General features: G+C 35.4%; 2 protein-coding genes across 6 annotated transcripts in view; one reads left to right on the top strand and one right to left on the bottom strand.

Moving 5' to 3' along the window:
• Positions 1-12,767, top strand: part of LOC106161368 (receptor-type tyrosine-protein phosphatase T) — a 25,443-nt gene extending 12,676 nt beyond the window's left edge. For all 5 annotated transcript variants that reach the window (XM_087013574.1, XM_087013572.1, XM_087013558.1 and 2 more), the window contains 22 exons: positions 356-676; positions 917-999; positions 1,162-1,396; positions 1,668-1,900; positions 2,089-2,158; positions 2,341-2,447; positions 2,748-2,979; positions 3,192-3,285; positions 3,483-3,811; positions 4,108-4,317; positions 4,642-4,841; positions 5,029-5,116; positions 5,305-5,381; positions 5,681-5,815; positions 6,014-6,133; positions 6,321-6,469; positions 7,044-7,179; positions 7,529-7,861; positions 8,039-8,302; positions 8,658-8,815; positions 9,066-9,201; positions 11,577-12,767. In XM_087013574.1, the coding sequence (XP_086869700.1) occupies positions 356-676; positions 917-999; positions 1,162-1,396; positions 1,668-1,900; positions 2,089-2,158; positions 2,341-2,447; positions 2,748-2,979; positions 3,192-3,285; positions 3,483-3,811; positions 4,108-4,317; positions 4,642-4,841; positions 5,029-5,116; positions 5,305-5,381; positions 5,681-5,815; positions 6,014-6,133; positions 6,321-6,469; positions 7,044-7,179; positions 7,529-7,861; positions 8,039-8,302; positions 8,658-8,815; positions 9,066-9,201; positions 11,577-11,651 (3,785 nt within the window). In that variant the 3' untranslated portion in view covers positions 11,652-12,767. The remainder of the gene's footprint in view (positions 1-355; positions 677-916; positions 1,000-1,161; positions 1,397-1,667; positions 1,901-2,088; positions 2,159-2,340; positions 2,448-2,747; positions 2,980-3,191; positions 3,286-3,482; positions 3,812-4,107; positions 4,318-4,641; positions 4,842-5,028; positions 5,117-5,304; positions 5,382-5,680; positions 5,816-6,013; positions 6,134-6,320; positions 6,470-7,043; positions 7,180-7,528; positions 7,862-8,038; positions 8,303-8,657; positions 8,816-9,065; positions 9,202-11,576) is intronic.
• Positions 12,758-26,808, bottom strand: LOC106161369 (DNA excision repair protein ERCC-6-like 2). The gene is made up of 25 exons (XM_087013582.1): positions 26,514-26,808; positions 25,861-25,986; positions 25,407-25,625; positions 25,029-25,119; positions 24,245-24,497; positions 23,945-24,083; positions 23,596-23,699; positions 23,208-23,336; positions 23,013-23,096; positions 22,662-22,786; positions 22,277-22,376; positions 21,932-22,107; positions 21,217-21,332; positions 20,899-20,982; positions 20,626-20,774; positions 17,586-18,037; positions 17,113-17,208; positions 16,787-16,886; positions 16,386-16,538; positions 15,771-15,957; positions 15,210-15,590; positions 14,855-15,003; positions 14,508-14,641; positions 14,001-14,230; positions 12,758-13,869 (listed from the first exon to the last, which is right to left on the bottom strand). Exons 2-25 carry the CDS (start codon positions 25,901-25,903, stop codon positions 13,226-13,228), a joined length of 4,338 nt encoding a protein of 1,445 aa, XP_086869708.1. The 5' UTR covers positions 25,904-25,986; positions 26,514-26,808; the 3' UTR covers positions 12,758-13,225.

Here is a 26,808-nt window from a genome sequence, read left to right as displayed (position 1 = left end):
TGAGTGGCCATGACTTTAACTATCAGTATGAGTAAAGATTAGTTAGGTTTCATGCATGCTGTGGGGAAGTGCTTGGAAGTTTCTTTAAAATCTGGCAGCTTGTTTGTTGAAATATCATGGGGATTCAGAATGTATTTTGTAGACATTTAAATATGTTGAGTAGTACTGTTAACTCCAGCAGCCCAACCAGACAAATTATCTGTTAGTATTTCAGATTTAAATAATGCACTACAAACCACACAGGCCAAAGAATGTGAACTAGGAAATAATGGAGCCAACTGAAAAAATGTGCTGCATCACATTTTGATTTTGACCTTTTAACTTCTTCTGACACAACGCATATCTCTGATTTTAGAGCTTCCCACCTTAAATGCTACACCAGTAGTGCGTGTGGACAACAACAAGATTACCCTATCCTGGAGAAAGTGGAATGAAAAGGACGACCAGGGAGATGGCCCTATTGTGGAATATACAGTGGAAACGGCCACACATATTAAGATGGATTGGAGATATGAAGGAGACCTCAACAGGTGCTTTCAACAGTGCCATTACTTCATGAGTAAGGTGCAAGTATTTCCCAATACAAGATACTTCTTCCGTGTGATTCCTAGACGTGAAGGAGAAGGGGGAAGGGGAAACCCTAGTCAAGTGGCAGAATACAAGACGCCATGTGATGGTAAGTCATGCTACTGTACTCTTGGAAATTAGCAACCATTAGTTTTTGATTGCAATTTTTTTATACCACTGCATTTGATTTTGCTGGGATGAAAAGGTTATTTTATGAAGCAGCAGTTTTATGTTTTGCAGCAGTTTTATGTTTTGATTTATAAAAAAAATGAATTAAAAATAATTCATCTTTTGTCATTTGAAACATTTTTGTATCAAGCACTAATGCCAAGTCTTATTCTGTTCACAGCTCCATCTGAAGCTCCCATTTTGGGCAAGTTGAATAGCAGTTACAATAATTTTGATAAAACAAAAATCACAGCTATTTGGAAGGTAAGTTTCCTCTTTATTAATTTTTTCTGCTCTAATACAAAAGCCATTGCAAGTTTCCACTATTCATGTATTCTTTTGTCATTGAGGTAAATCATATGTGTCAGTGTTCAACCAAAAATGAAATTAAACTCCGTTAAACCATTTCTCCCTTTCTCTATCCAGTTGCCATCACCAGCCTCCTACAACTGTGACAATGTAGAGAAACAGATAGTGTACATCAGCACCAGTCCTATGGTGAATGGAGAGGCAGTCTTACTCCCAGGGAAACAGGTGTCTGTCCACTCCTTTAACCGCCTGGTTCCATACACCAAGTATTACATTAGGGTGCAGTTTGAGAATAATGCTCAGCTCAGGAGTCCTGTGTCCAATGTGGAGGCTATCATCACTCCAGAACATAGTAAGTGGAAGTTCACACAGGCCTTTGCATACTATTGACTCCAGCTTTTGCTTACCTAATTTATTTCTCTTTGAAGGACACTTTGTAAATTCTTGAATCTGCAGTTGAAATTATAATAAAAGAAAAACAGTTACAGTGGAATAGAAACATTCATTGATTACAATATACTGATTGTCTGTTTTAGTTGAAAAAAAAAGTAACAGTATAGTATATTGACATTAGAAGAGCCTTTCTATGCATTTTCACCTTTTCGCAATTTGTAACATTCTAGCCCCTGGAAAGCCCAGAAATGTGAATGTTTCCCCAAAAGATGGCATTTCCCTGATTGTACGGTGGGATGCACCAGAGCCCCCTGGTGGTGAAATCATCCAATACCAGGTGGCATGGTGGCTGTATGGGGCCACGGACCAGCAGAGAAAGAATGTTACCATTAATTATCCAGCCACCAGGATACGGGAAACTGTGCTCAAAGATTTACATCCACACACTAAATATGGGATAGGGGTATGTAAAGCATTTTGAAGATGGTAGGGAGGGAAAATGAATATGATGTTATTTTGATATTTAATTGTATACAGTGAAATTCGGATATTGTTTTACACTTGGTTTATTGATTGGCTTCTTCCAATTAAAAGTAGTATTATTGTTTTTTCTGTTTTGATTTAAGTAACTAATTGTTATTGTATTTTTAGGTACGTGCCAAGACAATCAAGGGATATGGCCCATGGACGGATACAAAGCCTCACATGACTGATGAAACATGTAAGACCTCTGTTGATACGTTCTGTTTTAAAGTTTATAGGCATTGAAAAAGTGCCATTTTGCACATAATCTTGTATAAAAATGATAAGTGAATATTTCTGTGGACAGTTGAAAAATTTGTTGGTATTGATATGGGAATCGGTGTGGAAGTATATGTTTAATGTTTGGTCTCTCTCTTCTAGTACCCGGTCCACCATATGCCATACGGAACAGCTCCAGGAGTAATACCTTGATTGTCCTGGCCTGGCAACCTCCTACCTACCTAGGAGGAACACTCAGGGATTATTATGTAAGTGCTGTAAACAAGATAGTTATGGTTTTCTGTTGATTTTCTATGCATTTTAAGATGCTCAGAGATAAATAACTTGAGGCGGTTTTGACAGATAGAAAAATTCCTCAGGCAAATTGTAGAAGTTGAAGTTGGTGAAATTTTACATGAAGAATAGTGTCTCCCTGTTGTCTCTTTATGTATTTCATTTGATTGAGACAGTGAATTACCTTCAGCTTTTTTCTGGGGATGTAAAGGTATGTCAAATATTTTATTGATGTTTAAACCCAGTGGAATTATGACTTGCGTTTTTTCTTCCAGGTTGCTTGCATCCCTCATGCTCTCACTGTGTCTGTTCAAGATGAAAAGGGCTTAATTCAGAGATATCTAAATGTGGAGAGAAGGAGCCAGGAAGCCAGGGTGGCTCCTCAGAAGAACTCGGCTGTGGTTGACAATCTCAGCCCAGGGACAAAATACCGCTGTAGCGTCAATGCCAGCACCTCCAAAGGTTTTGGTCCAGCTATCTCCATTGATGTCTGGACTTATCCCAAACGTAAGTCACATAGCATGAGTCTACCCCGCCCCTCCTTAGTTGTGTTCCACATATTAATCAAACTGGATTCTTATTGTTACTCAATATTACTGGTTTGTGTTCTTATCTTTTAACTTTCTGAATTGGTTGATCATCCTGAACATATTACCTATCATTGTAGGAGCATTATTGAATCTGTTTAACATTTTTATGGTTTTCTTCATTTGTTGTAGAACCTGTTGCCCCCTCAGTCCCCCAAATCATCAAAGAAGAGACAACAGACACCACCATTTCTGTAAATCTACAACCAGCACTTGATGATGTTGGGTAGGTGATATTATGTTGTCCATAGAAAGACTACTTGTTTTTTACTAGACAGGTTTACTGGCCTGGAATTTACGTATATATTTTATTATTTTTATTATTATTTTCATATATTTAGTGTCTTAATTTTTCTGACTAAAATTGGTTAATATAAACTCACTAGATCAGTTCTAATAGCTTATTTATGTATTATTTTACAGTTTGTACAGGTTGGTTGTAGAGAGACTTCCAAAAAAGTCCAACAGGCGTAGAAGGTCCATAACAGTTGAGGAGCTGAACACCAAAGTCAGTCTTCCTGATTATTTTGAAGCAATGAAGCATAATATGAGTCATTACTTGGCGGCTGAGTTTCCAGCCCGAGAGCTGAGGCGACCCAGGAGGTTTGTTGTGGGAAATGGGAAGAAGTATGGAGGCTACTATAATGCCCCCTTGGAGAAGGGGTCAGAGTACAGCTTATGGTTTGGAGCTGGCAGCTCAGCTGATGGAATTACTGTGTTCACCTACAGTAAAGCTGGGGAGCCCATGTTAGGTGAGAGGCTCTTTAAATGGCATTTTTTTGCTGTAGAACATGTTGAGTATGTCATTCTGACTTTTGGTTGACTGATGCATTGACATTACTTGATTAACAAAGTGCACAGTGCTTTCAAACCAGACGTAAGAACAGATCTATTTTTTCATACAGTAAGTTGAATTTAGAACCTCCAGCAGAGCTCACAATATCCAATATAAAAGTGCATAGTTTTAAGTTATAAAAGTCAGAGCAGGCCATTATTTACTCACAGCAGTTATTGTACCCATATTAAAACATATTTTGTCTCTTTACAGCTCAAGTCTTTGTTCCCCCTCCCAAAGAGGCAGCCACAGGAGAGACAACAATAGGGATTGCTGTGGCTTTGATTGTGATTGCAATTCTTGTGGCAGCACTAGTGGCTGCCATCTTTATGAGGAGGAGGAAGAGGCATCAGAGTAAAGAGTTGCTGAACTCCAGTACAGAGACAGAGAAGAGTCCCCAGGATGTGAAAGGCATTTCTATAGGTATGACCAGATTAGATATTGTATTCTTATCAGAATTATGAAGCAGTTGTGATACTTACAGTATCCAGTACATCTTTATTGGTAAACACAGCCAAGATTAGTTTTAAACAAAATGCATGTAGATGTTTGTGAAAACATCTGATATTATATAGAGTAAGTGCAGTTAATTTTTTTTTCTCTAGTAATTAAACATGGATGTTACAGTACACATATTTGGGATGTTATTTATACTAATATCTCATTTGTGCATTGCTGAAGTAATAGTGTGCAGTGTTTGATTATGAAAGATGGAGATTTAATATAAATTCTGCTCTTTTCTTTCAGATATGGACAGTACCCAGTGTACAGACAGCCTGTTGCCCAATGGTGAACCCCCAGAGTATGAACTGGCCTCTGAGCCACTGTATGACAATGTGACCAAGGACACCACACCCATTAGGCAGCCCATAGAAGTAGAGAAACTGTATGACTATGTAATGGCCAAAAGAGACAGTACGACTATGGGATTTAAACAGGAGTATGAGGTATGTATGATGGAGATATAAGTGCAGTTCTGAAATTGTCAGTAAAATGTAAGTCTTCTTCAAATTTTGGTTCTTACCTGGAGTTTACTCAAGTTTAATGTAATGTAGGTTTTAAGCCTGATTTAAAGGTAACACTTGCTATATCATGCATATGTTACCTTGTAGTTTATTTGTTTCTTTTCCACAGCTTCTTCCAAGTGGTTTCATTGCTCAACATGATGTAGCTTCCAAGATAGAAAACAAACACAAGAACAGATATGGGAACATTATTGCATGTAAGTGCAAAACTAAAAAATGTCTTAGATATACAAAATACATTTTTAGTTGGTGGAATATAGTATTTATTAAGATATCACATATTTTAGATCACCGTTTTCAACAGTGAAGCTGCTTGAAGAATATTTAAGTATTGATGATATATTTGGGGATGTTTAATCAACCTATTTTTGTCTTCTATTTTCAGATGATCACTCCAGAGTGGTGCTAGAACCATATGAAGGTGACCCACTCTCAGATTATATTAATGCAAACTATATAGATGTAAGTATAAACAACCTTTGTAGATTGTAAGATCCCTCTCATAAGAAAACATTTGCTTGGAAGATGGTGTGACTTGGAAAAAAGGCTACCTTTTCATAGCTTGTTTTTATAGCATGTATATTTTTTATTTCTTGTCAACACAGACCATAATGATGAGACATCAAACTGTTATGTATGTGTACAGCACATAATTGTACTTATTGTAAAGTCTACTGAACAGATTTGGAATTTAGACTTAAAATAATAAATAAATAAATATATTATTATTGGTTGTCAAGTGGCATGTGATTGTGTTTCAGGGTTACAAAGACTCCAAGGCCTACATTGCAACACAAGGTCCCAGTAAAGTTACACTTGCTGATTGGTGGAGAATGATATGGCAGGAAAATGTATCAACAGTTGTCATGGTGACAAACTTAGTAGAAGGTGGCAGGGTAAGAGGATATTTTTTTATTCACATTTTGAAAAAATTGAAACAAGTGTTTAGAAAGGTTTCAAAAGTCAACCAGGAATAGTATGATAAAATTAAAAAAAAAAAAAGATTTTAAAGTTATGTTTAATGATTCTGTGGTTAAATTTAGAAAGGATTTACTATGGTAATGTGTAATGGTTCAGTGTTATATCAATTTCAGGCCAAATGTGAACAGTACTGGCCTAGGAATGACAAGACAACTTACGGAGAAATTACAGTAGAAGTTAAACAAGTAGAAATTATAGCAGATTATACAATAAGAACATTTGAATTAAATAAGGTAAGACACACAGTTAAAGATCCACAATAATACAAAAGTCAACACCTTTATCGTAAAATTTTGACATCAGATTGTTTTATATTGCCTTTTTAGGTGTACTTATGCTCTTAAATAAGATAAAATTAGATATACTTCAGCTCTTTAATAAGATGGAAGCTGTGATGACTTGCCCATTTCTTGTTCACAGGGTAATGAAAGCAAAGTAGTGAAGCAATTTCACTTCACAACATGGCCGGACCATGGTGTACCAATCTTCGCTACATCATTGTTAGCATTCCATAGAAAAGTGAAAGCTTACCACACGCCACAATCAGGCCCTATGGTGCTACACTGCAGGTAAGTTAAAGTACACTGCACACCACACTATGGTGCTACACTGCAGGTAAGTTAAAGTACACTGCACACCACACTATGGTGCTACACTGCAGGTAAGTTAAAGTGCACTGCACACCACACTATGGTGCTACACTGCAGGTAAGTTAAAGTGCACTGCACACCACACTATGGTGGTACACTGCAGGTAAGTTAAAGTACACTGCACACCACACTATGGTGCTACACTGCAGGTAAGTTAAAGTACACTGCACACCACACTATGGTTCTACACTGCAGGTAAGTCATCAGGTTCACCACCCCGCACTGTCTTGTAGTACTTCTTTTCAGAAGATACATGTTGAACAGTAGATAAATAGAGCATTATTTGGAAAATTATTCATAACTCTTAATATTCAGATTTTATTGATGATTTAGTTACTGTGACATTGTAAGTCTTCACAAAGGTATTTTGATTTTTTGGGTATGAAGTGTTAGAAAGATATTTTAAATGTTCTTCATCACATTAAAATTCAATTTTAGATATTAATCTGATGTTTGTTTCCAGTTAGTTATCTTATATTTTTCCATCTTCCAGTGCTGGTGTAGGCAGGTCTGGGACATTCATAGCTCTAGATTATCTCCTAGACCAAGCCAAGGTGGAGGGAGTGGTGGACATATTTAACACGGTGCATCTCATGAGGAAACAGAGAGTTAAAATGATACAGACTTTAGTAAGTTTGCTCTGTCTATCTCTAAAATAATTTTCATTTAAATCTTAGTACTTGATAGGATATCACTGCTGGCAAGCAGAGAAGATGGAAATTTGATAATTTGCTGTTTTCAAGCTTCTGATGGTGCCTTTGTACAGATACTCCAATTCAAAATAATTATTTGCAGGACCACTTTTTTATCTGGTCCATAATTTTTAAGGAGCAGTATTGCATTATTCATTATGATATTTTTATATAGTACATAAAAATATATTCCTGTGTGGTGATCTCCTATAGGTCCTACTAGGTCAAACCATCGGTATGTACTATGATTTGCTGATATATTAAAACATTTTCTTTTATATTACAGGAGCAGTACATCTTCCTTCATGATGCTCTGTTAGAGGCTTTGCTCAGTGGGAACACTGGTATGTTCTGCACTGACATGAGGCACAGGTATAACAACCTCCTCAAGGTCAACCCCGCCACAGGCGAGACAGAGATGGATGCTCAGTTTGACCTCCTAAACAAGCTGACATCGTCCATACCCAGAGAGCCAGAGAAGACGTCAGGCCGCGATGCCAAAAATGCAAACAAGAATCGAGTCCCAGACATGGTTCCTGCCAACCATGCCCGCCCCCACCTGATGACTCCCCTGGAGAACAAGGAGGGCACAGACTACATCAATGCAGCATTTATTGACGTAAGTTAACGTGTCAGCATTTTTGATGAAAATAACTATTTATGTGTCATGCTTTTAATAAAAAAAACAGCAGTTTTGACAGGTTTTAACTTTTGGAAGTAATCCATCAGTTAAAGGAGAATAGTTTTTGAAAAGAATGGTCAAAAATTAATTTTGATTTTTTTGTCGATATTTTAGGGTTTCCGTAAAAGAGATGCCTTAATCATCACGCAGATGCCACTCCAGCACACTGCTGTAGACTTTTGGAGGATGATTCATGATCACATGATATTTTCTATTGTGATGTTGAATGAGATGGACAGCAGTGATGAGAGTTGTGTACCTTACTGGCCAGAGCAGGCAGAACCCCAGGAATATGGTCCATTTAAAGTGGAGATGGTCTCCTCTAATATGGGCATAGGAATGATTACTAGAGACTTTAAACTTACACACAAGCGACAGGTAAGTCTTTTTTCAGTAATTGTTTGGATTTTCATCAATTTATGGAGTGATGATGTGTTTTATAATGCAGTTTATACACTTTGATGGCATTCTGCATACTTTTTTTGCTCTAACTGGCCAATAGGTGTAGCTAAAATATAAATGATATGATATTTATAGGAAGGAAATTTATTCCAACTAATGAAATTAAGGTTGATGATTAAACACAGAGTGAATGTTAAGATTGTAACATGATAGAAAATACATTTGTAAAAGCACTAAGTGGTCTTCTGCATCACTGTTTCACTACCTATACTAAGGCATGTAATTGCATTGTCACCCAAAGTCAAAGCAAATCTGATTTAAAACATTTCAGTCTGCAGACAAGTTCCGCATCATCCGCCAGTTCCAATACACATGTTGGAGCAAAACAGACTCAGTTCCCCAGTCCATGCCATCTTTGTTGGCGCTGTTGTCTGCAGTGGAGAAATGGCAGCAGCAGACACGGGACAGAACCATTGTAGTACATTGCATGTGAGTATAGGGGATCCCCTTTAAATAATCACTTTAGCTGTGGAATGTACAGGAATTATTCATTACTTGTTCTTTCAACTGTTGCATCAAACTATGGGTTTTGAAAACTAAGAGTTTAGTTTTAGTAATGCAAAAAGATAATTTAGGAATGATTTACAGCAAGACAATTTTAACAACCTGAAAGCGGTTGGTCTTAATCTATATGAACCAATATTTATTTTTGTTCTTATATTATGTACTCTTTCTGTAGGGATGGTGCCAGTCAGAGTGGGGTTTTCTGTGCAATGTACTACATCATGGACAAAATCAAAACTCAGCAGGAGCTGGATGTCTACCACACTGTCAACCATTTGAGAATTAACAGGAAACAATTGATAAAAAATAAGGTAAGGGGGTATCAGAGTTTCATCCTTGTTTATAAATGTGAAGAATTGTTCATTCAAATGAGTTGTATGAAATGGTTCAGGCAGTTCATTGTTTTAGAATATTAGCTGCAAAGTAAATTTTTTGTCAGTGCTTTGTAAACTAGCTTCAGCCACATTATATATATATATATATATATATATATATATATACAGTGTATGAAATGGCCGCCTGCCCGCCAGCCCGAGGCTGGTAACTTTCAGGCCGGGCGGGTAAGATTTGCAGATTACCCGCCCGACGGGCTGGCTGTTTTTACAGCCTATTTTCACCTTTTATTTTGTCTATGTTCACAAGCCATTTCAGCAAAATATCAAATAAACTCACTGTTTTCACCCACTTTCATAGAAGCAAAGAACTAACCATAGCTTGCAATCGAACGCTCGTATCGAAATGTAACCAACAGTCTCCCTCTCAGTGGCCTCGTTTTCGAAGTTCTGTCTGTGTGATATGAAGTTGAAAGACAATTTGAAACGAGGCACAATGTTCTTAACCAGCTTCAGTGCACAGCAGATAACGTTACGTCATTGTTTTGTGTAGAGGAGATGCCCCGAGTAGCAATTTGTAGGTTGAGAGTAATAAAAATGTGAAAGTATAAAAAGTTATGATATTGATTAAATCGACTTATAGGTACATGAAGTGCTTATAATCAACAGTAATAAATTCAATGGAGGCAAATAAAAGGAGAATTTTACAAAAAATTTGAATCCCATAATTATGAGTGAACGTACGAGTTTACGCCGTGCGTCAGATGTAGTTCTTTTCCCACGTGCTTTCATCTTGGGCTGTCAAAAATGAAAAAATTCTATCAAGTCCGATAGAGAAGTTCACAAAAGAAAAACAATAGAGGAAAGAAATAAAACTAACAAAGATTACGACGAAAGATAACAAATTGGAACCAATGGAAAGGTGACTTCGATTTGCAATTAGTCGAGCGGCAACATTTTTTTTCGTAAAACCGTAACCCGAAAGTATCACGCATTGCGATCGAGCGCAAGCATCTCGATCCAATAACTCGTCCATACTCGCCCCATATAAAAATGATATTGTAGCCTCTATGTGATATATATATAGCTATTCTCAATAAGCAATGATTTCGAGATACGGGGCCCTGCAGGACTGTCTATGGGCCATTAGCGTGCAGGACCGTTCCCGACCGCTTTTTAAAGCTTAAAAGCGATATTCAAAGGGACCCTACGTGCTAAATTTTTTCTTCTTTATTGTTAGCACAGAGATCGATTTATTTGACAACAATATATATATTTTTGGTCATACTTGTTGCTATACAAAAAAGCAAAAATTATGATCAAATTATAGGCCTATCACGAAATCGGAATAAAAGTTATGAATAAATTATTGACGAAGAAATGAGACAGCCTGCAAGGTGAACATAAACTGAATTGACTACCCCCGCCCTCCCCCGACTGCTAAAGGGCCCTGAAAATTTTTGGTATTTTAGATGGTGAATGGTGCCATTTGGTATGGTTTAGAACTATGATTCAACTAGTGAAAATCTTATTTCAAGAGGTGAGTTTTTTTTACAGAAATTAAAAGGGGGGCGTCAGGAGCCCCTTGACCCCCTCTAAATCCAACACTGACAAGGTATCATTCAGTAGAAATTTCTAAATTTCCATGCATAAGGCATGATATTGCCCTTTCATTTCCAAATTACTCTCCCAAGAATGCATCTATTGTTTTTCTTTTGTGAACTTCTCTATCGGACTTGATAGAATTTTTTCATTTTTGACAGCCCAAGATGAAAGCACGTGGGAAAAGAACTACATCTGACGCACGGCTTAAACTCGTACGTTCACTCATAATTATGGGATTCAAATTTTTTGTAAAATTCTCCTTTTATTTGCCTCCATTGAATTTATTACTGTTGATTATAAGCACTTCATGTACCTATAAGTCGATTTAATCAATATCATAACTTTTTATACTTTCACATTTTTATTACTCTCAACCTACAAATTGCTACTCGCGGTATCTCCTCTACACAAAACAATGACGTAACGTTATCTGCTCCAAATTACTCTCCCAAGAATGCATTTTAGACCCCCTCAGCATACCTCTCTTAACTCTAGGGGTTATCATAAATAGGGCAGGTAACTACATGGCCGGGCTGGTAACTTTTCAGAGTTACCTGCCCGGCGGTCTGGCTAGTAATTTCCTTGAATTTCATACACTGATATATATATATATTTTTTTTTAATTTCCCAGCTTGTTGATATATCTAAAAATCTTAATGTTTCTTTAATATTATAAGCTATGAATCAATACTGAAAATAGAAATATTTATAAACATAAAATAATACTTATGTTATTATTATTATTTTAGGAGCAGTATAGGTTCTGCTATGACTTTGCTTTAGCATATTTGGACTCTTTTGAGCCATATGCAAACTTCAAATGAAGTGTGTGCAGAACATCACCAATGGTACACCTGCAAGTGGAAGTGAAAGGGCAAACCTTGGGAGTCTGGAAGGATTCGTTTAAATTGACGCCTAGTTAACTCTAAGACTAACACCAACACCCGGGTTCTTCCCGTCTCATTCCAAAGTCACTGGTCACACTGAAGTTTTCTGCTTTTTATGTCAGATGTGACTGGAATAAGTCTTGAAGTATTAGAGCCAGTGCATGCTGCAGTTTTAATGTTATTTCTGTATCAGAAATGTGTTGAAGAGAGATGATAGTAGAATAAGCCATGAGGGCATTTCTAACAGCTTCCCAGTGTGTTGGGAGTGGAGACAGTATTCAAGTGGGTGAAATCTCTTTACAGTTGAGTTGCAAGTGGAATACAATGTTTTAATGTAAAAAAATTTGTCAATGTTTGACAGAGGTATTTTTATTGTACACATTGTTACTACAAGAGCATCAGTAACTGAATGTTTGTTATACAAAGGAGTTAGACAGAATAGGACTGCTGCCTGACAGACGGTCAACATGATTCTAACATGGCTTCACAATTTTTTGGAAAGGGTTTACAATGTGCCATTGATTTTTATACTTGCTCCTGTGACATTCTTTTATCAGACTTACAAATTAGGTATTACACATATTGTACCAATGTTTACTTGTATGCGATTTAATCTTATTTATCTCCTCAATTCCCTTTAAATCAAAATTTTCAAATGTTTAACTGATGTAAATATACAAGTGCTATTATAAGATGTAGATTGTAAACATCAAAACAGCAATGCGTGCTTCAATTTTATCTTCTACTTTGCATGACATTTAACATATTCATATGTTATCATATCTTTTAATCATGCAAGTCTTCCCATTTTACGAGTTACAAGTATTATCATTTATACATCTTGCTGCTTTTATTTCAAAACATTACAGCTTTTTTGTGTTTTTATTTTTTTGCCTTCTGTCTGGTGCTGAGTGTTATAATGCAGCGTCACAACAATAGGTGGAGCTGTCAGCTGTAGTGAACAGAACAATACTTCAGTTGTTAATCTTGTATTTTTTAGTGTTTCACTGTACTGTTTAATGTTATTATTAATAAAGCAACACTTTAAAAATACATGCATATATTCAAGATTGTAAGCATTTACATATGCCATTCTTGATTAGATCAGTAAACTGTTACATTAATTGGAATATTGCATGTATAAGTGACATTGACACTGAAGAACAGATGAGATTTATAAATGAGATAGAATGCTATTAAAATGTTCACTAAATGGTAGTATTCAGAACTAAATCACAATTACTTCACTTTAATAACTGTATGGTTGAAAAAGAGTACTTCAAACAAGCTTTAAACAAAATAGTTTCAACTGGGGGAAAAGCTGGCTTAACCATATGGTTCACTAAAATTAAAATATTATAAAAGTTTTTAAAAAATCCATGACATGTACAACATACAACAAATATATAAAAGTGAATAATTCAGTGTAAAATTATTTGAAATATAAAATGCTCATAATGGGAGGAAAAGTACAATTTTAGAATTCTGTGAACTGAAATAACATAAAAAAACTACTTCCTCTTTAAATTCTTGTCCAATTCAAATATGTCAAAAGACTGGTCTTGGGTGATAAGATCTACCTGAGATTCTAGTGTAGTCAATGTCATTTGTTTTTTCCTCTCACCAGCATTTTCTTCTGAAATCACTTTTGTTTTAGCATTCAAGAAATCAAACTCTATGTTATCTTCTATATTTTGCCTCTTTACGCTGTAATGTTTTCTTTGTGGTGGAGGTTTCGCTTTGGATTTAGGTGGAGGTTTTTTGGGAGAACAGTCATCTTCTTCATCATCTTTGAAGAAGTCGTCTAGAACAGACATGGATGGAAGGGGACGTTGCAGTTTCTCTGAAGGACACCCTTTCTTAAAATGCCCAGAAGCATTAGAAGTGGTCTGAACGTTTTCTGGGGATTGGACTTTGTTTGTCTTTGGTGAAACTTTGCTGGGCTCTGCTTCTACCATATCTTCATGACCCATAAATTCCTCAAATGCTTCAGTGAATGTTTTCCTTTTTGTCTGGTCCTCTGCTGCTGCACAGGTTGTGTTGTCTCCTATGCCAATATTTTCACTTTCATCATATGTACACCCCTTCTTAACTTTTGATTTTCCTCTCGACTGGGGGTACCTTGGTTTAATGGTTTGTTTCTTCCCTTTCCTCTCTAGCATTGAAAAAAAAAAAATTAAATATCAACTTTTGAAACAAGACTCACACCAGGAATTACATATGTTTAGGTTAATAGATGTTCTAAAGAAAAACGTGTATGCAGGCTCACTACTGTGGCATATCTACCTTTCTTTGGGATGGTTGTTCTTACTGTAGCTGATTCTCCTACAGATTCTGTACTATCTTTTGTGGCAGTAACTTTAAACAAGGAGGATGACATGAGCTCTGGGTGCTTAGAGGTGTAGAAATCTTTCAACATGGTTTGTCTTTCAGTGTGGCTGCTGGAGAGCACAGTTTTTGCAAAAGCCACAGCAGAACTTCCATGAAAAAACTTGCACATATTGGTGAAGTGTTGTCTGAAAATTCAGATATATTTTTAATTAATAATAGAAGGTCTTAATCAGTGATTTCTTTAAAAACCAAATGCAATTGTTATCTAAAAGAAGTTTTTAGGATTTCACTTCTGTTTATGAACCACAGGATGATAATTCTACATATTTTTGTACATAGGACCATGCAGAAGAGACTCCAGACAGTCCAAAACTTCTTTTACCAGATAAAAACAATACTGCATACTTCAACTGTTTCCTATTCCAATATTCAAATGTTTATATTATACAAGTAAATGCTCACAGTTTCATAGATTTTGGTGTCTGTCCGATCAACACCTGCAGATTGCCAATAACTTCTTTTCTGGGGCCATCCTGCTTTTTATCTTTTCGCCTTTTCTTTGGCACATCAACATGGGCCTTCTCCTCCTCAGAGTTCTGCAAGACAATGAGGTAAAGAAATAAGACCAGTGATGTAGAAAATAGAAATTCCATTCAAATGTGATTCCTGTTCTTACATTTCTAAAACATGTCCAGCTGACCAAACCTGTATGTGACCCTTGTATATTAAATCTGATAAAAACAATCAACTGTTTGTCTTAATTGCTTAGTAAGGCAGTCTTCGGCTGAATAGTCCACTCCCTTCAATACCTGCAGAGGTTCACAGTTGATGGCTGGCTCCTGTGAATTCTGGTGTAATTCAAATACATCTTTCATGGCACACCTGGACATGTGATCCTCTGCCTTGCTGGTCCCAACCACCTTCTTGTTCTGGTGCGTGTGAACCACTCCACAGTGTTCTTAATAGGAAAGTGGTCAGGATTAGATTAAATACACAAACAAAGGCAAAATGTGTGTATTTCAATATTTGTAAAAGATAACATCAGATGTATAAAATATGTAGCTTGCTAAGTTCTACATGGTGTATGCAATATTACTGTTCTTTCAAAAACACTTTTATATGTATGACAAATTATTTTACAACTTTGGTATGTAAGTGTCTCACCTAACACATCTGATATTGAATTCAAGCTGGATTCTGCATCACTAAATCCATTTCTTTTGTTCTTTACAACAGCTCTCTTCACTTTCTTTTTAATAGCCTTGGCCTTTTGACCTTCACCTTCAGAGTCGGAAGAGTTGGTGATATTTATGCATTTTTTGGAGTCCCTTGATTTGGAAGAGGAAATTTTAGTCCCAAGAGTCCTTTTCACAGGTTTTACTACAGATGTGGACGGCTGGGTGTCAAAAGCACCATCTCCACTCTCATGGTCACCACTCAGAATTCTACTGCCACATGGAGTTCTCTCACAATTGCTGTCTACCACTTGACTGCAAACAAAGTCCAAACCATTTGAATCTGGTACATCACTGTCTGGTTCAAGATCTGAAATTTACACAAAAAACACTAAATTATCACCGTTCTCCAAATGATATAAAACAAACATGCTAGAAATTGGTTTACCTTTAGGTTTTGTACTCAACTCATTATTTCATAAATGGACATAAATTAGCTTGAACATGCTTACTATGACATCTGAGCTAAACCTTCACCTTAAAAACTCACCAGACATTTCTCCAACAATTTCTTGTAAATCAATGGTGTCAGCAGATGCCTCTTCTTCAACTGAGTCATCTAGGCAAGATGGAGTAGTGTCTGCCATTTTAACTTCCTCTGATTTACAACTTCCCTGACCAGCCAAATATTTGTAACACTGAAATCCTGCAAGTCCTTTCTCTAATCTGGAGTTCCTCTGTAAATCAAAGAAAGCAATGATGAGTTCCACAAGCATGCGTTTTAAGTGAGAAAAATTTCTTTTGAAAATAAAACAATGATACAGGTTTTGCCAAAGGCTCATTAAACTACATAAACCACATGCTATTCCAAGCATTACTGCAGCTTTGAAACAATTTTACATATTTACCACTGTACCCTCCCCCCCAAGTCTTTCATAAGATTTGGGGTCTTAGATCTTCTTACTTTTCGTTCAAAGCGGTTGCACTTATAACTCAAAGGCACGATTTTAAAAAGTTACAAAATTACACTTTAGGCCCAAAATTACATTTTTACTTGAACTGAAAATAAAAGCATCCATGGCTAAGTCTCCTGGTCAGCAGGATGGAAGCCATTAAATGTAATTTGGTAAACGCTGTATGTGGTGTAGTATTATATATATGTAACCTGTAATATGTCAGCTGTTAGACATCCGTCTCCTGTTCTCAGCTGGAACATATTGCCAACTCCAAACAGTTCCCCCTTCCTTGTCCCGTCTCCCTGGACTGCCGTGAAATACCTCCTGGCATTCTCCTCTGATATCGTCACAGAGTCTAATTGCTGAAACCACATCACTTGAAAGTCTAACAATAGGGCATCTTACATTCTAAAGTAAAATTTATAACCATCTGCTACAGCTTTTGGGAAAATGAAACAAACAAGCAAAGCCAAAATATTATTCAAAGATTTATCAATATAATCTGAGTATATAGCTGTAAACCAGTTATTATGTGAGTGAGCTAGAACAACAAATTCATATACATGCACAGTGCTATATTACATTACACATCTCGTAGTCATGTCCCTACCTGTTTGTATATTTGTCTAAGATAGATATTCTCCTCAATGGTTCCCTGTGATATTAACCTGTAAACCTTCACATCTCTCCTCTGACCTATCCTATAGGCCCTGGAAAAATAAAACAAATTATGTTCTTGAGGTCTGAAACAATGGTAATTTATAATAATAAGTCCCCTATGAACTGAAAATTTAAATGACATTTTGACTGTCTAAATACTTCTTTTTTTCTGATATTGAGCCTATTGCAGTTAAAGATAAAATACAATTACAGATGAGCCCTCACCTAATTTTTTGTTTGAGGTAGCTAACACAGCTATAATTGCACCATTCTCACCTGTCCTGTGCCTGAAGGTCATAGGTTGGATTCCAGTTTGGGTCATATATCACCACTACATTAGCACCTGTCAGGTTTAGACCTAGTCCACCTGCCCTAAAACAAATAAAAGCATTATGACTCAATATTGGTTACTTCTTTGGAATTACCAAATAAAAAAGACATTATGATGATAAAAATGACCCCATAATTAAAGCTTGTTTATAGATAATAAGCTAACTTTAAATTCACATATTAAATTTACTGTTTTCAAAATAATATTCTCTTTCTTCAATTATTAACTTAATATAATTTTGTACTAAGGAAGGTATGAGAGTTTTGCTGGATGTTGACAGATAAGACGTGGCTTAAGGTGAGTGTTAACATTAATAATAGTTTCATGTAGGAAGCACTGACAGGCATGTGTAGTGAGATTTTTAAAAATAAATTACTGTCATTATTATTATATAATTATTGTTATTAATATTTCTTACTTTGTTGAAATCAGGCAGAGGAATATATTGGGGTCCTTGTTGAATTGCTGTGTGAACTCAAACCTCTGTTTGTTAGCTACCATGCCATCAATCCTTCTGTAGTCGTACCCTTTACTCATCACAAAATGCTCAACGATGGTCAAGAGTCTGGTCGAGTAGGAAAACAGGAGGACCTTGGATTTATTCTTGGCACATACAGATAAAATCCCAACGAGCACCTTCATCTTGCCACAGTACTTTGGGTTGGACAGGGTGTCAAATCTGGCCCACTTGTCCTGCTGGAGAAACTGGGGGTAGTTCTCAAATACGATGTTGCATATTGTTTCAGCGTATGACACCTGCCGGCTGCTGGTGCTGCCATCTGGGACAAGTAGTGCGACATGATTGGCAACCTTCAGCAGGAGATGCATGTAGGTCAAAGTCAGGGATCGAATATCCTGGTCACCAATTTTCTAAAAAAAAATTATTTAAATTTAAAACTATATAAATTAAACAGAATTTTAGTACAAGAGGAAAATAAAACAAGGCAGCAAAGCTGTCAAATGTACAGACAAAAAGCAGACAATAACAATGCACAAAACAGGCTACTGTCAATTCTGATGCAAAAGTACATTATGCTTAACTGCAAATTCAACATCAAATTTTAATTATGCTCAACAGGTAATACCAATGTAAGTGAAATGTGAAACAAGCGTAAGGCTTCGAGCCCATGGGAGTTTAAGTTCACACTTTGAATATGCCAGAATGAGAAAAATGAAAATTTCACATAAAACTGCTTAAATTCAATAATAAATGATAACCCATTTGAGCTGGCTTTCTTATTTGAACTGCATGCCAATCCTACCAATCATACTTGTAAGTTGAAAATACTAATAAGTAACAGTTTTCTTTTCATAATGTTTGTAGTAGCAGTGCAAAAAGATTTTTGTCAATTTTGATGTAACATTACATAATAAATTACAGAATAATTATCACTAATTTTTGATTATTGACTATAAATAGCATGGACAAGTAGAAAATTTGATTACCATTTCCAGTCCCACAATGAATATGCCAACATGATAAAAATGAATATTTCACTAAAATGTATATCTTCCAGAAAAAGAAGCCAATTAGACTGCTTTTCCAGCTCAGGCTGCATTTTAGTCCTTTGTTTCTTTTTTGAAAGTTTGACAATCATAAGTAACATGGTTTTCCCATAATGGTCATCATGGCAGCAGCACCCAAAATTGTGTTTTCTTCTATTTTAATGCAATATTACATAATGCTTAACAGCATAATGACCATCAGTTTTTAATAATAAAAGATCCGTATCATGGATTTTCAGAAAATGTGATTAGCATGGGTCTTCAAGCTCGTGGAGGTTCTTAAGGCACACCTTGAAAATGCCAATATGTGAAAAATTAAATTTTCACAAAAAAAAAAAAAAAAAAAAACAGTTTAACTGCCAGAAAAATTTACCAAACAAACTGCATTGCCCACTGAAGCTTTATTTAAGTCCCATGTTTCTTTCCTGTAAGTTTGAGAACAGTAAGTGACATGGTTTTCCTTAAATGGTCATCATGGGAGCAGTGTCCAAAATAGGTGTGTCTTCAAATTTTGATGCAATATTACATAATGTTTAACAGGATAATTACCATCAATTTTTAATAATAAAATATTAGTATCATGGATATTCAGAAAATGTTCCTAGCAAAGGTCTTCAGGTCCAAGGAACTTAAAAGTCACACCTTGAAAATGCCAAAATGTAGACAAGGCAGCACTGTCCTGAAATGTGTTTTTTTCCATTTTTAACAATTTTTTAACATATAACAAAATTAACAATTTACTGCCATTTTTATATGATCAACTAAGAAAATTGATGAGATAGGAAAAATATCAATAGAACAGTGTTAAATGTCCAATTTCCTCCATTCTGAGATTCTGAACATAGTGAATGAATGAATCTGACAAACTGCTATGATATGAGTTTATTTCCATTTTTGAAACTCTATTATACAATACATGATAACAAGTTTACCATCATTTTTACATAATCAACTAACAATGTTGTAAAGATGCAGGAAATGTCAAACAAACACTTTTACGAATCTTATTTGTTAAATAATGAGACTGTTAACATGCCTAAGAATTGAATCTGAGGAAATGTGAAAAAACAGCATAACTTATAAAATAATGGTCCGATTATGCTGATTTTCGAACTTGACCTGCGTTTTAGTAAGATTAATAACTCCTGTGAGTTTCATGACAACAGGTCTATCGGTTTTCCTTGAAATGTGTTAACAGTGTTGCACATATGCTCAAAAGTGAAAAAAACAGCATAACTACTAAAATAGTGGCCCGATCATGCTGATTTTCGAACTTGATCTGCGTTTTAGTAAGATTGATTACTCCTGTGAGTTTCATGACAACAGGCCTATCTGTTTTCCTTGAAATGTGTTAACAGTGTTGTATATATGCTAAAAAGTGAAAAAACAGCATAAATTCTACAATAATGGCCCGATCATGCTGATTTTCGAACTTGACCTGTGTTTTATGAATATTAGTCAGCTCTGTAAATGTTAGGCCAAAAAGTAAAACCGTCTTCCACTTATGGTGTTAACGCTGAAAGTGCACGGCGACGGCGACATGATCGGCGACGGCGACGGCGACGACAGACGCAGGTGATGGCAATATGTACAGACACATCTGTGTCTGTACATAATGATTTTTGTGTTTTGTGTTTATGTTCTTAACAATATTCCTTAGTTATCACTTTACCATGTTCCATATTCATAAATTCCCTATCTGCATTTTTCTAAGACCACAATTTTCTTCAACTGGCCACAACAAAGTAATAAGCATACCTTGACCTTGCATTTTAACTTCAAATAAAGAAACCACTTTTGAAAACATTTTGATAGCTCTAAACACACACACCATGCAGGCACATAACTTATTCCTCGTACAATGAATAATAAGTTTAAATTTATTTGATGCGTAAGATGTATTATAAATTAACTGTGCATTTATCTAGACAATGGGCTTATAAGATGCCTACTTCATAGCAGCAATGTCCCCGGGTTCTTCCACTGCTGCATTCACACGGGTCACCTTGTGTGAGAATGTAAACAACATCTGGCTGGTTTAAGATTGCCTTGTAAATATCTGTCTGCATATCAGTCAGCTTGCAGTAGACTACAAGGTCCTCTGGAATTACAGATATGAAATATTTACTTTTTCTTTTTTTAACAAAGCCAATTTTATAGTTCTTTTTTTTTTTGGTATTATAAACATAAACATTGCACAATGACAACATTTTTAAAAAACTCACCTTTGGAAGGAAGCTGATCCAACAAGAGATTTTTGGTTCTTCTGAGCATGTACTTATTCTTAATGGCAGCCACTTTCTGTTTACCTGTGAAGGTAATATACAATATATAATGCTGCTTTAAAATCTACTGCTAATGCTTAACTCAAAGACAAATTCTAGTGCACATAAATACTGCCTTACTGTAGCTTAGCACTTCCTAGTATGTATGACTTGAAAGACCTTTTTTAATTTATTTAGGGAAATACAGAAGAACAATACACTTAAAAATCACAAGGTTAACGCAGACTCATATATGTTGTTTACTTAAGATAAACTAACATTTTCTTCCTTCAGCCAGCTCTCTCTTGGTAGCATCATGTCTCTGGCTTAGCTCAATTTTCAGAATGCAATCTTTTTCAAATGTCTGCAGGTCGCCTAGGCAGCCAGGGTTTGCCCTACAATGTTCAAGTACAAAATAAGAAAATAACTCGTAACAACTCTCTCTTGTAAATAAAATGAGAATAATATATCTTAGGTGAGCATGTCTGGGATGTCTACAGATTTAAGAAAATTGCAAGCTTGATAAAAAATATGAGGCTTCCTGGTTGTATTATCATCATCATCATCAACATATCATTTTCTATAAAAACTATTTTTTTCTGAATTTTCTACAAGAGTAAACATAACCAGAAATGTTCTCATGCACTGTCTTCTAACCTTATCTACCATTCTAACATACACTTTTCACAAAAGACCTTTAGAAAGAGTTTTAAAACTTACATCAATTTGGCCCCTTTTACAAAAGATAAAGCAGCAGTAGCTTACTTAAATGAAATTTTGTTTCTTATGATTTAGAAACTTTAAAGAAAGAAATGAAATAGATTTTAGACCAATAGTTCCATTATGTCAGTTGTCTACAAGTGATATATACTGAAATCAAGTATAGACTAATTTTTTTTTTGTTAAAAAGGTAATGTCAACTTTGGTATATTAACTTTCCCTTTTAAGTTCTTTTATGAAGCCAGCACCTGAGATTAATACCAGTCTTGCCTACCAGTCTAAGATACACCAGAACTCCTGCAGGTTGTTCTGTAAGGCAGTTCCAGTCAATCCAAACCTTCTTTTTGTGTTCACTTTCCTCAGGGCAGATGTCACTTGTGCCTTCAAACCCTTGATTTTATGAACTTCATCAACGAACACTGCTGTCCATGGAAAATCATTTACTGTGTCCTAAGCAAGTTAGTAAAAAAAAAAAAAAAAAGCTGTAGTATTCTTTAAACACGCTCAACATTTACAGTTTTGATACAAAATAACAAATTATTCACTTTACTATGGGTCATCAATTGTAAATAACTTTAAATAATTTCTGTGTAATGCATATATTAAGGATGATTCTTACTATGTTATCTCGAAATGTCTCAAAGGTTGTTATAACAAGCTCTAACTTTCCCCTTTTTAGGTCAGCCATTGTTCTTTCTTTCTCAGATCCATGGAACTTTCTGAAAGAGGTTCAGCAGAAACAGCACTCAGCAATTAACTCAATATGAGAGAAATTAAACATGAAAATCTAAGACTAAAAAAATTATAAATAAAATAATGCAACCAAAAATGTATACACACAGATTTATATGTGACTTTCTAAATATATAAAGCGAAGCAATGAAGCCCACATCATTCAACATAAGAAAAGCACTCAGAATAGAGAAAAAATTTCAAAAGAATATACCACAAAGGCACTTGACAAAAAATCTATAACTGCAATTTATTCTGGAAAAAGTGCTTACCCTACTGAAAAGTAACCCCAGGTTTCTAGCTCATCTAGCCAGTTATAGAGAACAGTTCCTGGAGCTATAATGAGGAAGGCTGGAGAAACACCCTCCTCTGGACTCAGGGAAGGTTCTGAAGACATCTGAAAGAAGCAGCCAACAGGAGTTATTGTAATCTGACAAATAATTAATCAGTGAACTGATCTAGACAACAGTTTCTGCTTTTGGTGATTGCTCTGTCAAACAGTAATTGTTCACAGATTAATATTATTATATTATAAAAAAATTTGGAATCTCAGAGAAATCTTTCACTTTCAGGCTGTCATAATTTTCACCAGTTTACATTTAATAATACAAAACAGCACATACCTGTCTAATGAACCTAGGCCTTTTCTTCTGTATATCAGCCTTGGTGGCAGTCTTCTTTAGGATAGCAGATAGGAATGCTATGACCTAAAAAGAAAATGGGAACAGTACCTGGTTATTATCTATAAATATTCATTTTTTAATTTATAATAGATTTTACCAAGTTGAATAAAAATATTTATATATTTATTGTTTTACCTGTACAGTCTTTCCCAATCCCATGTCATCCCCCAGTATGGCTCCCCTGTTCTCCTTGTAGTGAGTATAAAGAAACTGGACCCCCTCTCTCTGATACTCACGAAGATATTGATTGACAGTGGCAGGAATCTGAATTGAAAAATTTATGCAATATACTATCTGACTCTTTTTTATTTTTAATGTTAAAGCTGACAATGACAAAAGAAATGGGTGCCTGTTAAGAATGTGATATTAGTTTTAAATTACTGACATTTATATCCAATCATCAAAAACATGGTTTCATTCTCTTGAAGGGAGCTATGATAACCAGTATTAAAACAAAACAGATGGAATGATGATGACTCTCAACTAAAAACACTTTGGTATTCTATTTTGAACACATGCTCACCTTGACAGCATCTGGATCTCCAGAATCAGACAGAGAGTAGTCTTCCTTGGCTCCAAGAGGAGGGTATGTGAAATGAGGCTTCTCCAAATCTTCTTCAGAGAAACCTAGTATATTATATCTTAATGGCTATCACTTAATATAAAACTGAACCATCACCCAGTAAAAGAGGTGGCATTTGTTAAATCTAATTTCATAACAGATAAATAATTATGCTTAATTTGTAAATTTCAAGAAAACCACCCAAACAAAAAGACAGTGGAAACATTTATAAATGTCAGAGAGAAATTGTGAATAGACAGAGGATGCAATACTTATATTATTATTTAATATACAAAGTGAAAACATCTACCTTTCATTTCAAAACCATAATTTGTCATATCATCCATAACACTGTCATCTTCATTTAACTTATCAAACTTATTTTCTGTTGTATGATGAGCATCATGCAACTTTGTGAGGTTTTCTGCTAAACTTGAGGGTTTTGATGACTTCCTGCAAAGAGATAATGTAATGACAAATTTTCAAAAAAAAAAAAAAAAAAAGGTGAAACGTAATTTTTTTAGACTAACAACATTTACCAGTCATAAAAGAGAAAGAAGCGTTTAAAATGTGACTGAAAACATAAATATAATAACAATCCTTGAGAAACTTGCCCAATTTTCAAGACAGGTTCTCCTCCTGCAGCCACAACTCCTTTCCTTCTTCTACCTGAACCTTTGTTTCCTGGAGATTCAAGATATGGGACTACCCTTGTCTTCTGTGCTTTTTTCCTCTGTTTTTGTGATGAAGAAACATTTAAAGTGTAGGGACTGCTGAGAGACGTCTTATTCTGTCTCCTCTTTGAAGGAGTAGACAGGGTGTTCTGCTCTTCCTCTTCGGCATCTAGGGCAGCAAACTTCTGTCTATAAAAAAAAAAAAAAAAAAACATATAAAGATACTGAATCACCTGTCTGCTGGTATGGTGATTATTGCCTCTGTTAAGCTGGGAATAATTTTTTCACGTACCGTCTACACAGTAAATTTTCCATGTATCTCTTATTACCCAAAATTTGTGCAATGATATGCATATATTCATTAGTTTTCTATGTGTGCATAAATATATTACCAAAATGGATAAAAAAGTAGGAAAATCATATTATATCTCTTCATGGGTGGTAAAAATACATACATACATACATACATACGTACATATTTTTAAGGATTCTAAATAGCCTTGACATTTGCTCATTTCCTTTGAGCCCGTGGCATTTTGCATGACACTTTAGTGATGTATTTCAGAAACTAGTTAATGCCAGATTTAATGTTAAATCTCATCTCTTGTGAAATGTAAATTAAGACAAACTATTGTGTAAAAAGACAAAAAAAGCTGTTCCTGTATTTTGTATGCTGACATGAGAGCAGCATGTATTACTGCATCCATACATAATGTTTACCTCAGTCTTCTCTCTTCTTCATTTCCTTTCAGTGGACTAAAGAACCCAGAGTCTAAGGTACTGCTACACTCAATATCGTGGTCCTCTACCCCTAAATAAATTTGTTTAATTCAATGTCAATCAATTATTCTACACAAATTAATGTATTCAACTGCAGTTAAACTTAACCAAAATAATACAAATAAGCTGTACTTTTCATTACAAATATCCTCCTTACCCCTATAATATAATTAATGCCATTGATAAATAAATTTATCAAAATTAAATTTGGAGAGAGGGATATGTGCCATAACAGTACAGTTCAAGTATAAAGACTGCCAGAGGTTTAGATTCTTTCATAAAAAAAAAAAAAAAAACAGTCAGAAAAAAAGCACTTACCATTTTTGCCTGACTTACTCAAAGGAACTTTTTTCTTTGATGGAATTTTGTGGAGTTTAGATATTGGAATGTCCTCATCTTCAACCGAGTCATAGCCAATGAAGTGGACACAGGCCAGTGTTGTTCTTCCATTCCTCTTGATAGAAGTAACCTTGGCTGTGTACAACTTGTTATCCTTACTGTATGGAGCTTTGCAAAGCTCCCCTTTACTCCAGACAACTGTAGTTAAGTAAAGCACAGAATTAAGAACCATTTGACAAATGAAATGCATAAATACATGCGAGAACAGCTGCTAAATATCAAATATGTGTTGTCATAAGTATAACATTCCTTATATCTATATGATACTGTAATTATTTCCTAGTCAACCAAGGCAAAAAAAAGTGAATAAGACTCTTTGAAGTGTAATGCTATGACTGGCAAAAATAATACATCAGATGAAACTGAGATATACCTTCTCTCTCTGATTCTGACTTAGAGTCATCCATCACATGCATATCCTTTCATGTGGCATGATTCATTTGTAGTCTCCTAGTTTAAGTGTCATTGCAGAAGGAAGGTAGCGGTGCATACAATCTGCCTTGAGAAATAAAATAAATATATATATAAATATACATTAAAAATCAAACATAATCAAGATATTACATGAAAAAATTCAATGCCTTATCTTCAATGTACAGGTCTGCCTTAGAAGTTGTCAAGCTGCACTTCAGTTTCTTTTGATATACAAAATACACTATGAATTACAATATACACTATGTGCATACTGCACTGTTACACGTATATTCTTGAGAGCAATTAAGTACTTGTACATGTAGCAGGGCTATAGGCAAAGAAAAATGCTTGGTGATGGTGGTTGTGGGGGGGGGGGGGAGGGGGGGGATGCTCAAGACTATAATTCGTGTCGCTTGATGTACTAACCTAGATGCTGACTGATATAAATATAATGCAAATAAGCAAGTGCTGCACCCTACAGTACTCACTTAAGTGTGTGTGTGTGTGTGTGCGTGCGCGTGTGAGGAGACTTTGTGCTGCACTGCATTGTTATCATAGAACATTCTGTGTGTGCATTACTAATACTATTACTAGCATTTTATAATTACTTACTTGTCTGTACCAATCATTCCAGTGCACGATTCTCGGTCAAGATTATGAATGAACATTTCCCCAGTCAACAAAATAAGACACCAGCACACAGCACACTGGTTATTTTGTTTGCTAAACACATTTCTCTTTTTCTTTTCATTCCTGAATGATAATTCTAATTTGTGTCCTCTTCCAGATCATGGAAGTATATCAGCTAGTCAACGATATAATTCCTAGACAGATAAGTCAGATCATAGAAGTAGTATGGTCAGATGAATAAAATAAATAAATAAAATCCAAATCGGTGAAAACTTTC

This window comes from Lingula anatina, chromosome 1, assembly GCF_051362555.1.
Source record: "Lingula anatina isolate TDL-2025a chromosome 1, LinAna3.0, whole genome shotgun sequence".
Taxonomy (NCBI): Eukaryota; Metazoa; Brachiopoda; class Lingulata; order Lingulida; family Lingulidae; genus Lingula; species Lingula anatina.
This window is presented reverse-complemented; position numbering and strand designations above follow the sequence as displayed.